This window comes from Lepidochelys olivacea (genome assembly GCF_965140295.1).
Source record: "Lepidochelys olivacea isolate rLepOli2 genome assembly, chromosome: 7".
Lineage (NCBI taxonomy): Eukaryota > Metazoa > Chordata > Testudines > Cheloniidae > Lepidochelys > Lepidochelys olivacea.
The window spans coordinates 27304568-27318845 of record NC_140417.1 but is presented as its reverse complement, the minus strand read 5'-3'; the positions used below and the strand labels follow the sequence as shown (position 1 = coordinate 27318845).

The following is a 14278-nucleotide window of genomic DNA, read 5'->3' as shown; positions in this document are numbered from 1 at the left end:
ACACATATACGCGCACACCAGAGTAGCCAATAGCCTGGTGGTTAGGGATGGGAGAGTGAGGTTCAAGTCCCTACTCTGCCTGATTCAAAGCAGGGACTTGAATCTGGTTCTCCCAGGTGAGTTCCCTAACCACCAGGCTATTAACCATCTGGCCTGGCTCTCTGGTTTTGACCAGAAAATTCCATCCTAGACCCAAGAAACCTTTCTCAACAAAAGTTTAGACAAAACTGGCATGTTCCTGTGAAACATTTCAGTTTCAGCAACTTGGCATTTTCCAACAAAAAGTATTAAGGTCAAAAAAATTCCCAATCAGCTCCATTCTTAAGTGTCTTTCATTCCTAACAGTCTTTACAGCTTCTGACTTTCTAGAGAAGCAACTCATGTAGAAATCTACTCAGGACCATGGCTACCAGCTGTAGGCTCACTTTTGCCTTAAAGCACTTCCTGCTTTATTTCTACTAGGTGAAGTTACAGGAAAAGTTCAGGAATTTTTTTAAAACAAGCAATATTCTCTACTGCACAGTCATTATAACACCCCAGAGGAGGAAGAAATAAATGGCAAATATGTCCACCTTTCATGAAATGTCAGCTGTAAGCCCCAACTGCCCTGGACATAAGATGCATGTTTTCCTACAGGTCTAAGAGTCCCTGGGAGGGCTTCAAAATGGGGGCAATCCACAAAAGAAATTTGCGATTCAGAAGGAGAACTCAAGTTGGACAAAGCAGTGATGCCCCGTTCCCGCCAAAATAGAGTTATTCAAATGAACAGTAATGATATCAACACTTTTGAGTACCTGCTTTCAGATTTTTTGAGCCAATTTTACAGATATAATAAATATAAATATTGTTTCCAGAAAGCATAGGACTGGGTTGTTTCAGTTCCTGGGATGGATAAACTGGGAAATTGCATTTTCCCTCCTTTGGGATTGCATTTATTTATAACTTTCTGAGCTATTCATGCATATAAAATGTTGCTGTTATTTTCTGTGAAAGAATTTTCCTCCTTTCCTTTTATTGGCCCCATTTCTTTCACACACAAAGACACAGATGCTCCGTTACAATGATGTCAGCCTTGCTACATGCTCCAGCTGTTTAGGTGCATTTATAAAGTTCAGTCCTGTACATTATGCCATAAATGTATATTTCATGTATAAACATAAAGCTAACATATTGCAGATCTCTCTAAGTGTAACTTTAATGGAGGTTCAGTGAGTTTTAAAAATATTGAAAAGTGTTTAATCTTTCCGTTGGCAATATTTTTATAGCAGGTTTTCCAATTATTCTTTTCTCAAGCTAGGTTCAAAGATATTTTCCCCCCTTGTATTTCATCTTCTGTGATTTTTGGAAAAGCAGAGAGGTTTTTTTAGTAAGACAATATGTATTTTAAATAGAGACGTCTGAGTGAAAATATGCTTCTGTCCACATCTACTCATGTCCAAGCCCTCATTACCTTCATGCATGCTCACCAGTTCACCATGCCGAAAAACCTCATGTCTAGATGTGCCAACTTTCAAAGATGTTACATGTCACAAGATGTTGTTACATTGACTTGATGTATAAATACTGACATGGGTAAATTAAATCCGGGTCCAAACTATAAAGGTCTTGTCTTGTGTCCTAAATTTCAGAATAGGGGGTGAATTGTGCCCACTAGGCACAGTCTTGAGTAGGGTCATTCTGATGCAGCCCCACCCCTGTTGCCTCAGATTGTCTTGCCGTGTGCAATTTGTTCCATCCTGTAAACCACAGGCTCTGGCTTCTCCCCGTCTCCCTCCCCTTGTGGAGATGCACGGAGGGTCAAATCCAATTCCCACTGAAATCAGACTCATTTTTGGCTTCAGTGGGAGTTTACTCATGCTGAGAAGGAACATGCACTGCACTTGAGTGTAGTGTTTCTTATATTTATTAGCAGTGTTGCTTTGTTCTCATGTCTGAATTTCTTGTACATCTTGTTGTCATAATTTAACTGAGGTGCTGCATATACAGTACGTTTTCTAGTTGATTACCAAATACACCTCCTGACTCATAAATATTTGAGGCATAATCTTGGTTCCACTGGCTTGGCAATATGATGACTCTCAGCAGGACAAGATGTCTGCTAGCTAGGATCCTGTTCCTTAATTCATGCTGTTTAATGCAAGATCAGTGGTGAATAAAACCACCCATAATTTGATGACCGTGCAGTCCCTGACTTTGAATGTATATTGGCAGACTTTGCTTAGCACAGTAATTATGCAGAATCCTGGGCAGTTAGTATCTACTTGAAGTATCCTAATAGTAAATATATAAGCCGTGATTCAATGTGGAGCAAAAATTCAAGAACATAAAATAAATCCACAAATTATATCGAAATATACTTGACTCCTGAGACCCTAGGGGTAGGAGATGGGCATGAGCAGAAATCCAATTGCTGTGCTCTCAGGCCATCCCTACTGATCCATTTTGTACCAGCCTATTCATAACTGAGGCAGAGCCCCCTACATAGGGGCAGTGATTAATTTGTAATGAAAGACGTGCTCGGGCTCGAGCAATTAGGTGCCAGGACTCAAACAATTTTTTTACATTCATAACTCATGCAGGAAGCCCTGAGGTTCTGGGGCTATGAACCTCCAAGCCTAGAGGTGCCAGGGCTCAGCCCTGGCACAAATTAAGTTCTGTGTAGGGGACCTTCTATGCAGCTGCTCCCCTCAATGTACATACCTTAGAAGGGCACCACAGAGTTTATAAGGTGAGGAGAGCCTTGCACAGGCTTCTCTGTCTGTGAATGACTTTCAGTAAAAGCTATATTTATTGATCTGCATATGTTGTGTCTAGTTTATTATTATCATTATTATTATTATTAAGGTTTTTTTTGTTTTATTGATATATTAAAATGCCCTTACCAAAAGCCTGTTGCTAAGAAATGTGATCATGTACAATAGAAAATGTTACCATTCATTACTGACTCTTAAATTTACAGGTCCTTTGTCATCCAGCAAATCCCAAGCAGCAATCTCTTCATGGTGGTAGTAGATAATGAATGCAACTGTGAGTCTATCTTGCCAATTACCATGGAACCCATAGAAATAAGGTATATCCTTTATTTTTAAGATTGTAAGAGGGAGACTCAAAGTGCAAATACTGAATTTTACCCTGTGTGATTTATGAGCCTAACAGAGAGATCCTCAGCTGTTGTAAACTGTCATGGCCCATTGAAGTCAAGGCAGCTGAGGATCTGCTCCTTAGGCCTGGTCTCCACCGGGGGGAGAGGGGGGAATCGATCTAAGTTACGCAACTTCAGCTACATGAATAACGTAGCTGAAGTTGACGTACTTAGACCTACTCACTGCAGTGTCTTCACTGCGGTGAGTCGACTGCTGCTGCTCCCCCATCAACTCTGTCTGCGCCTCTCACGGCAGTGGAGTACAGGAGTTGACGGGAGAGTGCTCAGGGGTCAATTTATCGTGTCTAGACTTGACACGATAAATTGACCCCCACTGGATCAATAGCTGCCTGCTGATCCGGCGGGTAGTATAGACATATTTTAACTCTCATTTTCCAAAGTGACTTATGCATTTAAGAGCCTAAGTCCCATTGAAAGTCAATGAGAGTTGTGCACCTAACTCACTTAAGTGCTTTGTAAGGCCTACCTGCATATTTAGGCACATAAACGTCTCTGTAAAATTGGCCTTAAGTGCTTAAGTCACTTCTGAAAATAGGACATAGCCTCCTAAATCTTTGGTGCTTTTGAAAATTGTACCCATATTGCCAAAGAAAACAGTTTAAACATGGATATCTCCTGTATTATAATGTAATATATAGTATTTTCCTTAACTTTGTATTTTAGGGCTGTATTGCTATGCTGAAAGGTATCACTTTGTGTTCTGAAAATATAAAAAATAGATTCTGTAACAAAGTAAATTGGTAACTTAATTTGTAGTCTAAACACCATCTTGTTTTATTGCCACACTAGAGTTTGGGGTTTGTTTCTTCTCATAAATAGGAATTCACCAAAAAGAATCTGCAGTATATTTTTGTTGCTGAGTGATAGAACTTTCAAAGGACCATTTGGTCATGTTAAGTGCCAATGGGAACAACACTGGGAAGAACAACAATAGCATTATGACCTACTTCTTTTGTTGATTGGCTGGATTTTAGAGGAGTGGGAGGAGGAAGGGATGGATGGAAGGACTTCATTTCAAATCCATTCAAACAAACTTTGAATATTTAAATGCAATGATCATAAGATCTTTCCTTAACTACTGTGAACATAATGAATCCCTTAAATGTGAACGTTTAAAATCTCAGAAGATTAGAAGACGTCCAGAATCTTGTCATGGATTTCATCCTGAAGTAAGTTTTTATAATTTTTTTTCCCCTCTATGGTAAATATTTTTTCTAGAGTAGGTATTAGAAAACTGTCTTCTAGTGTGAAAAGCAACTAAATATTCTGGACATTCTGAACATAGTAGTAAAGGGAAGTTTCTACATGATTGCAAGCAATGCGCAAATTGTCTAGTGAGCTTGTACTCCATTTCACAATTAAGTGCTGTGTTTGCACATCACGGCACAACATGTAAGAGGCAGAGGCATGATCTGAGTGCAGAATTGGCATCCAGGAACTTCTGAGATCTTATTCTGGGTCTAATGCTGACCGCAAGATTCCTTCCATGTGTTCCTTTCTGAAACCAAGCCACTTAGCCATGGGACAGGATTTGATCTCTACGTGAGTAAATAACATCAGCATTTCAATTGTCATACTGGTAATTTTGTGATTTGTTGATTTGTTTATCTGGGACTCCGACACAATGCTTTTAAGATGCTACACAAGTGCTACATACTTTAAGAGCTTAAATATCCACTCTGGAAAGGCACAGAAAGGAAGTGACTTGCCCAAGGTCACCCAAAGCCAAGAGTAGCTTTCTGATCATCTTTATTTTTCTGTGCTTTGATTACACAAATTTTGATTACACAAAATCTGCCATCTACTGCTTTCATAAATATCCATTCTTTGCCATGAATCTTAATAAGAACAGGAGTACTTATGGCACCTTAGAGACTAACAAATTTATTTGAGCATAAGCTTTTGTGGGCTAAAACCCACTTCATCGGCTGCATGCAGTGGAAAATACAGTAGGAAGATTTTATATACACAGAGAACATGAAACAATGGGTGTTACCATACACACTATAACGAGAGTGATCACTTAAGGTGAGCTATTACCAGCAAAAGAGAAAAAAAACTTTTTGTATTGATAATCAAGATGGGCCATTTTCAGCAATTGACAAGAACGTGTGAGTAAAAGTAGGGGGGAAAAATAAACATGGGGAAATAGTTTTACTTTGTGTAATGACACATCCACTCCCAGTCTTTATTCAAGCCTAATTAAATGGTGTCCAGTTTACAAATTAATTCCAATTCAGCAGTCTCTCGTTGGAGTCTGTTTTTGAAGTTTTGTTGTTGTAATATTGTGACTTTTAGGTCTGTAATCAAGTGACCAGAGAGATTGAAGTGTTCTCCAACTCGTTTTGGAATGTTATAATTCTTGTGGTCTAATTCGTGTCCATTTATTCTTTTACGTAGAGACTGTCCAGTTTGGCCAATGTACATGACAGAGGGGCATTGCTGGCACATGATGGCATATATCACATTGGTAGATGTGCAGGTGAACGAGCCTTTGATAGCGTGGCTGATGTGATTAGGCCCTATGATGGTGTCCCCTGAATAGATCTGTGGACACAGTTGGCAACGGGCTTTCTTGCAAGGATAGTTTCCTGGGTTAGTGTTTTTGTTGTGTGGTGTGTGGTTGCTCGTGAGTATTTGCTTCAGGTTGGGGGGCTGCCTGTAAGCAAGGACTGGCCTGTCTCCCAAGATCTGTGAGTGATGGGTCGTCCTTCAGGATAAGTTGTAGATCCTTGATGATGCGTTGGAGAGGTTTTAGTTGGGGGTGAAGATGACGGCTAGTGGCGTTCTGTTATTTTCTTTGCTGGGCCTGTCCTGTAGTAGGTGACTTCTGGGTACTCTTCTGGCTCTGTCAGTCTGTTTCTTCACTTCAGCAGGTGGGTATTGTAGTTGTAAGAATGCTTGACAGAGATCTTGTAGGTGTTTGTCTCTGTCTGAGGGGTTGGAGCAAATGCGGTTGTATCGTAGAGCTTGGCTGTAGACAATGGATCGTGTGGTGTGGTCTGGATGAAAGCTGGAGGCATGTAGGTAATTATAGCGGTCAGTAGGTTTCTGGTATAGGGTGGTGTTTATGTGACCATCACTTATTAGCACTGTAGTGTCCAGGAAGTGGATCTCTTCTGTGGACTGGTCCAGGCTGAGGTTGATGGTGGGGTGGAAATTGTTGAAATCATGGTGGAATTCCTCAAGGGCTTCTTTTCCATGGGTCCAGATGACGAAGTTGTCATCAATGTCGCACAAGTAGACTCCAATGAGAGACTGCTGAGTTGGAATTAATTTGCAAACTGGACACCATTAAATTAGGCTTGAATAAAGACTGGGAGTGGATGTGTCATTACACAAAGTAAAACTATTTCCCCATGTTTATTCGCCCCTCCTCCCCCGTTCCTCACATGTTGTTTTCAACTGCTGGAAATGGTCCATCTTGATTATCACTACAAAAGGTTTTTTTCCTCTTTTGCTGGTAATAGCTCACCTTAAGTGATCCCTCTCTTTACAGTGTGTATGGTAACACCCATTGTTTCATGTTCTCTGTATATATAAAATCTTCCTACAGTATTTTCCACTGCATGCATCTGATGAAGTGGGTTTTAGCCCATGAAAGCTTATGCTCAAATAAATTTGTTAGTCTCTAAGGTGCCACAAGTACTCCTGTTCTTTCTGCAGATACAGACTAACACGGCTGCTACTCTGAAACCTGTCATGAATCTTAATATTTTTGTCTTAATTCTTCTTTGTTCTTTTCTTTAGGAGAATGCAAGAGAATGTGGGGGTGTTCTAGGCCTTAGTGCTAAACCTACTCTTGTTCTTCTTCCACTGCTTTTGGCAATTTTCTCAAGGTGACGTTGACTGATGTGTTCACTTGGCATGCTAAATACATGGATAAACTGTGAACTGAGAAATGGTGCAACATAGAAGACAAGAAATATAGTCAAAACATCAGCATTTCATGATTTTAAACTGTTGATGAGATAAACAAAGCTATGTTCAAAAAGGGTTATCTTTTTACTTTGCAAGTCATGCAAATGTGAATTTGCCATATGATAGTCACAATTCATCAAAAAAGGACTTTAACAGATATACACAAGTGTCCATTACTTTCTGCTTTGTCCCATTGAAACCAATTTAAAACTGTGTACTTTTTAAATAAAGTATATTAAAATCATAATTTCATTGTGTATTTTTTTAAATATAGCAACTAAACATTTTTCCTGAACTAGTAATTGGAACATAATAATACAGGTAAGGGGATATTTCACGTGTGTAGGCTTTGTTAAACTATTTCTGAGATAATGGGAAACTAGAGAATAACACATACCTAATTTTTTATAATAAAGGCTGAGTGACTTATATTATTAACCAAGTCAATGGAACATAAGCACGTCCTTCAAATTGCACATGTGGTTCGGTTATTTTGCTCACCTGGGACACAGATAACATTCTCTGATGATTTACAGTGAAACTGGAGCTTTTTTAACACAGATATAAAGAAAATCTTAGGACATTAGGAGTGTGAGCCGAAGCCCATTGAAGTCTTTCTGTTAACGTCCACAGGTTTTGAATCTGGTTCTTTAGTAATATGTATCACAAGTGGCAGAATTCAATAGTTAACACTTTTTAAAAGATATGGAGATGTTTCACATTTACAAATGTAATTGACTTAAAAGAGGAGGTGATGATGGTGATACATTAGCACTTACATTCTGCTCCTCAGCTTCAAAATGCTTTTTTACATATATTAACTGTGGGATACTTAGGTCAAGTTCCCTGTGGTGAAATGGAGAGACAGAGAAGTTGTGACATGCCCAAGTCACAGGGTGAGTCAGGGGCAGCAAGGAGTCAGGATTCCTTTGTCCTAATGCCTTGTTTATGCCTCAGTCAGGATCACACTACCTCACACCTATAACTGGAAATCAGATTGAGAAAAAAAAAGTTACCCAAGACTTAGATATCTTTGCATGCCTTACTTAGAAACGTACAGGGCCGGATTTCCAATGAGGCACAGTAGGCACATACTTAGGGTGGCCTTACCTCTCTAAAACTGTAGGACACGAAGGTCAGCTGTAGGCAGATGTGTGTGGGTGTGTGCTGAAGATGCTGTGCCTAGGGGCGCTTAAGATGTAAATCCAGCCCTGGAAACGAATCAATCTGAATAGTTACAATATTTCATTCAGGAGCTGGATTCCAGAGTAAATGCTGCCTAATATGATGAGACCACAATTTAACATATTAAAAAATTGTATCATTTGGTAGCAGAGGGAGGCTGACAGTAAGTACAGTTAAAAAAAAGGTTTAGAGCTTTTTCTAGACAAAAAGAGATGCTTATAAATCCCTGAAGTATTGGCACCTTGCCCCTTTCAATTTACTAGTAATGTTTTGATCGTAAATATGATGGCTGAGGAGCTTGATCTTGGAAAGACAAGAACAGGAATCCAAAGCATGATTGGTCTTTGGAGCGTTCTGTATAAATGCAAGGAATCTTATCAAGGAAATGACATCATTAAAACTTTACCAGTAAAAATACACTATATTAGCTTTATGATTAAATACTATGGTTCTAAATTTGGTGAGAGAATTTTCCCACTAGGAAGTAAAAGAAAGCCATCTTCCCTTTGAACAAATACTGAATGTAATGTCTGTCTCTCATGATAAGAACAGAGAGGCTGTGTGTATGCTAGAAAAGGGTTGTCTCTCAAATGATACAACCAAGACAAAGGCTCGTAAAACAAAACTTTTTCTTGGTGGTTGTGGTTAGCTACTATAAATGTGTGAAGAACTAAAATGAAATTTAGAGTATGGGTATGAAAAAATCCCCAGTTCAGACAGTTTTCCTGTAAGTGGAAAGGGAAGCTGGAATCTTTCTAATTAATTATTTTGAATGTAATCCTAGCTGATGCTAGAAATGGCTATTGCTTTTACAAAGAAAGGATCTTAAGAAAAGAACTAAATGAGCGAATTGATTTCCTGCTGAACCAAGGTGAACACTCCTAATAATAATTAATTGTTAATTATGGAAAGTAGCAGACTAGTTTCATATTCAGGAAAGCACTGAAGGAATAAGAAAGATTAAAATATGGGCATGTTAAATGAATATTGCTCAGAAAAACGAGACAGCTCATTTTCTTTCTCTATTGAGTTAGTCAAAATTATAAAGATCTAGTTCATTAATGTGTATCAAACCAAATACTATGCAGAACAGCATAATCCAAAGAAAAGAACTGCTGCCTGTAATGTGATGTTTCATCCAAGAGGGCTGCTAGTGACGACATTTTTAAAGTGTTGGGTAAGTTCCTTTAGAACTTGGTTGTTTTCCGGTGTGGGGTTTATCTAGTTCTACTATCTACTGGTTTGGCAGTGCAGTTTCTCATTTCTGTCTTCAGACTTAAGGTTCCCTAACTGATTATATTCCTTATATTCAACTGAAATTTAGATTTATAAAATGCTCTATAGGAACTTATTCTATATTCTAGGCATCATTCATGGGAGCATGGCACAGCTGAGGGGCAGATTGGTAATATATTGTGTGGTCCTTAACTGCATGAAGCCACTGGCCCAAAGACCCTGAGTTGACATTCAGAGATGCTGAAGAGGAGCTGGACTGCAAACCGATAACATGTTGCAGGTGACAAAGGATAAAGTAATTCCATCTCCCCACCAGTCCATTGTTACTGCCCCCCACGTCGGCCTTGTGAAGGAGTAAATTTCACCTATGCTGAATAAATGGGTCAATCCTTTAGCAGTACCAGTCTCAGCATGCCCTATTGCTGTCAATGGGATAAACACTAGAAAATATTATGCCATCTTCTAAAAGACACTGTGATATTATGATGATGGATGCTGTATGAACAACTGGATGGATGGATGGATGGATGGATAAAATCCAGTGGATAAACACTGATCTTCATGCAACTTGCAGTACCTGAAAAATCATACAAGACCTGATCCAACCCCCAGCTAAGTCAATAGAAATATGTGTATGTACATTAATATATACAGATGCAAACTGAGAAACTGTATATATATTTAATAAACAGGAAACACAGATATAAATCTACATTTTTATCATCCTGAAACCTGAGGCTAGATCCAAATACAACCATGATAATATCACTATATGTTTCTACACAGTAATAGGTATCGCTGCAGGATTCTGTTGCTATTTTTCTTGGTAATGGCATTGATTTCAGACTTATTAACCCCAGCTGCCAATTTTCCCTTTAATCTTGATAGGGAGAAAACTACTTTGGTGCTTAGGACCAGACTTTGAACGCACCATTTTCTAATAGTTTGTGTGGGAAAATAGTCTGCTTATAGTTGTCACTCCTGCAAACACTCCTTTAAACCGTATAAGCCATAGCCCAAGGCGGATTCTGCAGCTGTGCCATCTCCTCTTGTTGTTTCTGTGACACTGAGACAGCCCAACCCACTGCCAAGACCAATTCTGCAATATATATGTTAGGCAAAACAGGTGGTTGCCTGGGGCAGGAAGATATTAAAGGCTGCAATGATTGTTTCATTGTGTAAGTGGCTACAAGGGACATTTCTGTATTCGGCTGGTAGTGAAATCCCTAGAACAAGGCACTGGCCTTTTGAGCCCTTTGGTTTCAGAAGACAAGGTGGAAGCTTGTGTTAGAGGGCTTAGGTGGAAGCAGTTCTAGTTGTTTCCCTTTCTCTCTTAAGTCCTTTAGGGTCTCCCTAGGCCGTTTATACTTTGCCCTTTTCTGTCCCTTATAAATGGGAACCATGAGAATTGTATGAGCCTTGTCTCCATTGTCCACTCTTTCTCCATTAAGAAAGACACATACAAAACAACTATTTGAAAGCTTTCCCCTGGAAAAAAAATTACAAAGAACTGCCCCCCCCCCACCAACTCCGTGAAAATATTAGGTGGTTGACCTTAAGTTTTCCTGCTTAATTACACTGTTTCCTAAACCTTCCTTCCAAGACACCTGATTGAGCACCACCTTTGTCCTAGTTTTTACCAATGGGGCTGACTGTTCCTGGCCATGCTGGTAAAATTCAGGTCACAAATTGGGAATTATCCTTTAGCTGCTCATTCTTTGCTGTGCTTGTACCTGTTATTTTGGGGCAGTGACATTAACTTATTCTGGTGGAAATGAATTTTTTTCTTAGGTGAAAATTAATTGAACTTTCACCTGTGGAAGGTGCTGGGATTTTCTAATACCCAGAAAATTGCTGACAAGTCAAATATCCATACAGCTGAATAGCAAAGTTACAACTAGGCACCCCTCTTCAATGGCTCAAAATTCAGGTGGTACAGATAAATACCCGAAAATTCATATACCTATCTGAGCTATATCTAAATTATCCACAAAGGCTCTCTCTCCCCAACAAGCCCAACTCCCCTGTATTTTTTATGAATGAGACACTGGGAGCCTGTCTCTTCCCAAATCAAGTCTACTTAGAGGAATCTAAAAAGGGCATTTGTGATAATCATGCTGGGGATCTGAACTCCATACAGAAGGGGAGAAAACTTTATCTGGGGATACGTTTCAGAAGAATCCCTTTTCAACAGTTTACTGGACTACAAAAAGAAGGGATGACAAATGGGACAGTACCTTCTGATTCTGTAAACATTGGACCTCTTGCCTGGAGGGGTGGCGATGCTGGTGGCTTGATGTAAGTGAGAAACCATGTTAGGCAAAGACATAACTTGCTAGAATTAAGTTTTAGGCAATAGAGAGTGTGCTATTTTTGTAATCCTTTATGATTGCTTTTATTCTTGCACGGTATTCCTTAAATCTGTGTTCTTTTATTAGTACACTTATTCTTAGTTTTCCTATAAACCATCTCAGTGCTGTGTATTGAGGTAAAAGGTGTGTCCTCGGTGAGCTAACAGGCTGGTGTGTATTCTGGCTCTCTGGGGACAGTTGTCTTAATAATTTCTGTGAGTGACTAGTGAAAGTTCTGGACACTGCAGAGAGACATCTCTGAGGTACTCAGGAACTGGGGTTCACTGACTGTTACCTGCAAAGCGAGGTTAAGACTGTCAGAGTTTTGAGGAGTTTGCCGGTGAAGCAGATAGACTGGTGTGGCATGGAGCTTGCTCACAGTCTAAGCTTCAGCAAAGCTCTGTCTTATTAGGGCAGAGAGGTAACATAGTGGCTTACAGGTTTCAGAGTAACAGCCGAGTTAGTCTGTATTCGCAAAAAGAAAAGGAGTACTAGTGGCACCTCAGAGACTAACCAATTTATTTGAGCATAAGCTTTCGTGAGCTACAGCTCACTTCATCGGATGGCTTACAGTGTTGGGTTCCCAGAGGAGAGCGTCACAGCATTGTTACTGAGGACAAGACATTTAAAGCATCAGCTGCATGTATGATGGAACTAACTGACAGCCTTCATTGATAAATACATGCGATTTTGAGTTTAGAATAAATTTGAGCTGTTTGCCTTTCATCAAAAGTGGCATTATTTTATCTGGAATTTTTGGCTGGGATTTTTGAAAGCACTCAGCACTGGCCTAGCTTCCATTTAGAGTAATGGTAAATCTCCCACTGACTTTAATGGAGAAATAGATTTAGGTCTGTAACCACTTTTGAAAATTTCCCCAGTAATGGTTTCAGTTCAAGAACTCTAGAGATCCATGTTAAGGAAAATAACTGATAGCTATATTACAGGTCAGGAAACAGTTATTGTTGGCAGTATTTCTCAGAAACATTAACAGTAAAAATTAGACCATAAACAGTTGTAGTTAGATTCGAAAGGATTAATCAGATTATCATCTTTAAAGATTTGTAAGCGTTCTCTACAATATTAGTGCTGCTTGAAACTAAAGTGAGGGGGAAAATGGCATTATATTATAGTGATACCCTAAAGTTCTTTCCTTACGATGCATGCTAAATGTTAAACTACTGAGGTTTCATTTACTGTTTTTAATTTAAGAAAGATGTTGTTCAGTAAGCAGGTTAACAGAATTGTTTAAGAGGCTGGTAGTTGAATTTTGAAAATGTTGAGACTTGGTCTACATTTGAAAGTTATATCAGCATAGGTATATCGGTTGGGGTGTGAAAAAACCACACCCCAACCACCCTAGCTATGCTGCCATAACCCCCTGTCTAGGTGCCTGTATGTCAACTGACGAGTGCTTCCATCAACATAGCTAATGCCATTGGTAGAGGTGATATTCCTTCCAGATAGAAAACCCCCTTTCTTTTGGTGTAAGAGGTGCCTACGCTACTGGGCTATGCTGGCATAGTTATACTGGTATATCTCCACAGTATAGGCACAGGCCAGGTCGACACCAAAAAGTTAGATCCGTCCAGCTCTATCTCTCAGGGGAGTGAAAAAGCCATACCCCTGAGAGATGTAGTTAAGCTGACCTAACCCCAGTGTAGACGGTACTAGGTCAACGGAAGAATTCTTCTGTCAACCTAGCTCCTGCCTCTCGGGGAAGGGGATTAACTACCGTGATGAGAGAACCCTTCGTGTCACAAATATTAAATTTACTAGGAAGATAAACAACACAAAGGTGACTGTATTAACTGTGCTGTTCCTTAACATATTTAATTAAAGACTCATTTTTTTTGCTGTAAATGAAGGTGACTCAGAATTTCCAGTCTGTCACATGAGAGTGCCGCAGAATTCAGGGCCCTAGATATGGAGGTTAAATCCAGTTTGCTTATAAGCCTTAGTTATCTGTTACTGAATTATTTATCAAAGGGATATGAGGAGTTGACAGCTAGCATGGCCTCCTTAAGATCAAACTCAAAAGCTGAATCTTTCCTTCCAGATGTGGTCTTGAACTGCACTTACATATGCTAAAAGCAGCCATTTAAGAAGAGTTACACTTGACAATGTTGAGTCAGACTGAACCTTAACACCAGTAGTTCAAGTGGCTAATGCGGCGTTTGTTTGACTATGTTTGGATTTAGTTTGCAGCTTTAAAATAATAGGTATATCACTTAAATGAGAAAAGGAAGGTCAGGTTTCAATGAACAGCAAGAAATGTTCTGAATTCAGCTATTTAAACCTCTTGTAAGAGAGTTAACTGGTTCATAGAAAATAACTAGTTGGAATAGTTGAAGTAATGAAGAATGCTTTTGGCAAATATGCAGATAACTCCTAGATACAAGGACATGCTGGTTTCATTTCT

At 39.4% G+C, this 14278-nt stretch overlaps 1 protein-coding gene across 2 annotated transcripts in view; it reads left to right on the top strand.

Moving 5' to 3' along the window:
• Positions 1-7293, top strand: part of CACNA2D3 (calcium voltage-gated channel auxiliary subunit alpha2delta 3) — a 728899-nt gene extending 721606 nt beyond the window's left edge. The window contains exons 36-38 of one of the 2 annotated variants that reach the window (XM_084634437.1): positions 2960-3075; positions 4253-4332; positions 6914-7293. In XM_084634437.1, coding sequence (XP_084490563.1) covers positions 2960-3075; positions 4253-4332; positions 6914-7006 — 289 coding nt within the window. In that variant the 3' untranslated portion in view covers positions 7007-7293. The remainder of the gene's footprint in view (positions 1-2959; positions 3076-4252; positions 4333-6913) is intronic. The other variant, XM_084634438.1, reaches the window with a different exon arrangement.
• Positions 7294-14278: the final 6985 nt, after the last annotated feature.